Below are 3,068 nucleotides of genomic sequence, written 5' to 3'. Positions count from 1 at the left end.
TAATATAAAAAAAGTCACTCTCTCAATAAACCTATAACAGATCAGACAAAACCAGAAATCAGGTTCAGGGTCCGTGTTATTCAAACCTCCGTTTCATTTTTAATTTGTGTGTGTGTACGTGTGTGCAAGTAACATCTTCAAATAACTTTACAACTCTTAACACTGTGCAAAAACCAGCTTTGTCGCCATTTTAAAAAAATGTGCAGTTAATTTTTGTTGTTGCCAGGACTTTTTTCCCTCTCTGTTCATCTGTAATTACAATGAACAAGCTGCAGAAGGCTCATTGCTCCCCCCCCCCCCCAATCCCTTTTCATAAAATACTGTTAGTGGTATGTAAATACGCTGTTTAATATAAACACGGTCAGTTTATTCCCCTGTACAATATGCACAGTTTGAGGTAGAAGTTTCTCAGCCTGACTGCTATTGTCTGGCCGAAGGAGATAAGCACAGTAACTCACTGCTTGCTGATGCAGAGGGAAAAAGCACAAGAGTGTGGGTCGGGGTTTTTTTCCCTTTCAAAATATACCTGTCCTCCTCATTACTCACTTTTTTCTCCATCGCTACTCTGCGGAAGAAGCGAGCACAGCTACACCGAGCTTAAAACTCATCTTGCCCGCGGGTCCGTACTCTCCGCACGGAGCACCTGCAGCACGGACGCTGTGCCTCCCCAAAAACCGCCCGGTGCTGTGGGTGAGGGAATGAAACCTGGGGTGTCTGACAGCCCCGGGCGAGGCTGGGGACGTCTGGGACCGCGGCTGCAGCCCAACTCGGCGGCCAAACGCCAGCACCGCCACGCTCAGGTTCAACCACCAGCACGGTCCTGGGACAACTCACCCGAGCGAAGGGCACTGCTGCCGCAGCCCCCTCCGAAAGCGCTTCTCCTAAATACAAGCTGGCTATCTTTGAGACGGGCTGTTTCTTTTCTTTGTTCTCCGGTCAGTGGCTTTCCTGTCTGCTGTAGTTTCGGATGAGGTATGTCGCATACGAGTTCACCTGCTTTTATTCCTAAGTAAACACCCACTCTCTCCCCGCTAAGACAGGGATCAGGTTTGCCTGGCATTAGCTTCACGACCGGGCAGCTGCCGGGGATTTCTCTGCTCCTGTCGTCTCCCTGCCTGCCTTTCCCACTGCCCCGGGACCGACACAGCCCCCCGCCCTCCCCTATACCTTGGACTCCGAATCGGACGTTTTGCTATTTCTCTCCTCCAGGCTGGACTCACTGCCGCCCCGCGTGCCCCCGTTGCAGTCGGACCAGGTCCCTCCCAGGCTGCGCTCGGGGGAGCCCACGGTGCTGATGAAGCCCCCGGGCAGTCGGGCCAGCTCCCCGCCGCTGGCATGCAGCCGCCGGTCAGCTTTCCGGGGGCAGCAGAGCAGCCTCTTGAAGGCCTTACGGAAGTCGGGGCTGCGGCAGTAGATGATGGGGTTGAAAGCGGAGTTGGCGTAGCCCAGCCAGTTGAAGAAAACGAAGAGCCAGTCCGGCACCAGGTCCCTGTTGAAGACGTTGACGATGTTCACCAGGAAGAAAGGGAGCCAGCAGAGCGTGAACACCCCCATGATGATGCCCAAAGTCTTGAGGGCTTTCTGCTCCTTCATGGCCATGATGCGGGAGCTCTTGCGCTTGCTGGCTCGGCCGTTGCCGAGGATGGGCTGGTGGTGAGGGTGAGGGGGTGGGGGCGGCTGTGGCTGTTCGCGGCTGCCGTAGAACCGGCCCTCGCACCTATCGATCTTCCTGATCTGCTCCTTAGCCTCTCTGTACACCCGGAGATACACAAAGATCATGATGAGGAGAGGGATGTAGAAAGAAATGATGGATGAGGCGATGGCGTAAGCCCTGTTGGTGACGAAGTCGCAGCAGCCCGGGTCCTGGTAGCACTCCAGCGCCTGGGGGTCCTCGTCCCGCCACCAATGCATCATGATGGGCAAGAAGGAGACCAGGGCGGAGATGGCCCACACGGTGCAGATGATGCCCTTGGCCCGACCCTTGGTCATGAGGCTCTGGTAGCGGAAAGGCGAGGTGATGGCCAGGTAGCGGTCGATGGCGATGACGCACAAGGTCTCGATGCTGGCCGTCACGCAGAGCACGTCCAGGGAGGTCCAGCACTCACAGAGGAAGGATCCCCAGAGCCAGGTGCCCCGCACCACCAGCGTGGCCCCGAAGGGCACCACCAGCAGCCCCATCACCAGGTCGGCGCAGGCCAGCGAGGTGATGAAGAGGTTGGTGAGGGTCTGCAGCCGCTGTGTGCACCCGATGGCCGCGATCACCAGCACGTTACCGGCCACGATGAGCAGCACCACCAGGGCCATCAGCAGGCTCATGCCCACCGCCCACTGCTGCGACAGCAGCTCGGCGGGCAGCTGCCTGCTCCCGGGCGGCGCCCCCGTCACCCCGCCGCCGGCGACGGAGCGGTTTTGGGAGCCGCAGTCGGGCGGCAGCCACCCATCGCCCATGGCTGCGCGGGGCGCTCCGGCCGCCGCGCCGCGGGCAGGAAGGCGGCGCCGCCGCCGCTGCCGCCGCTGCCGCCGCCGCTGCCGCCGCCCCGGGCTGCCGCATGGCCCCGCGCCGCGCCGCCGGCCCGCCCCGCCCCGCGTCACCGCCCGCCGCCAATCGGCATCGCGGGGGCGGGGCCGCCCCGCCCCGCCCCGCTCGCGCGCTGCCTGCGCTGCCTGCGCCCAGCCGGTGCTCCTGCCCCTGCCGCGCCTGTGCCCCTGCCCGGACCCCTGCCCGGACCCCTGCCCGGACCCCTGTCTCCGCTCTGGCGGCGCCCTGCCTGCACCCTGCCCCGCAGCTGCTGCGCACAGACCCCCCCCGGGCCCACCGGCCGCAGGGTGGGTGGTCCCGGGTGGGAGGTGTCTGTGCGCAGCAGCTGTGGGGCAGGCAGGGGATGTGGGCAGGGTGGGCTCCTGCCCGCAGCGTGCACCACGGCACTGCGGGTGGGTCCCCCAGCCCGGACCCCCGTGCCATTGTCGCCGGTGCTTGGTGGGAGCAACAGGGAGTCAGTCGGCAGCTGTAGCACGCTCCAGGATGGGGCTGGGAAAGGGCAGGTTGATGCCCCAAATATTCACCCCGC

At 62.2% G+C, this 3,068-nt stretch overlaps 1 protein-coding gene across 1 annotated transcript; it reads right to left on the bottom strand.

The window, feature by feature from the left end:
- Positions 1 to 308: 308 nt before the first annotated feature.
- On the bottom strand, positions 309 to 2,448 carry ADRB1 (adrenoceptor beta 1). The gene has a single exon (XM_059821275.1). The coding sequence runs from the start codon at positions 2,446 to 2,448 to the stop codon at positions 1,162 to 1,164; it is 1,287 nt and encodes a 428-aa protein (XP_059677258.1). The 3' UTR covers positions 309 to 1,161.
- Between the last annotated feature and the right edge of the window lie 620 nt (positions 2,449 to 3,068).

The sequence above is a fragment of the Gavia stellata genome, chromosome 9 (genome assembly GCF_030936135.1).
Source record: "Gavia stellata isolate bGavSte3 chromosome 9, bGavSte3.hap2, whole genome shotgun sequence".
NCBI classification, from domain to species: domain Eukaryota; kingdom Metazoa; phylum Chordata; class Aves; order Gaviiformes; family Gaviidae; genus Gavia; species Gavia stellata.
Note: the sequence above shows the minus strand (reverse complement) of the source record. Positions and strands in the feature narration are given on the sequence as shown.

Coding starts and splice junctions, on each gene's coding strand:
- ADRB1 (XM_059821275.1), bottom strand. CDS start 2,448: ATGGGCGATGGGTGGCTGCCGCCCGACTGCGGCTCCCAAAACCGCTCC.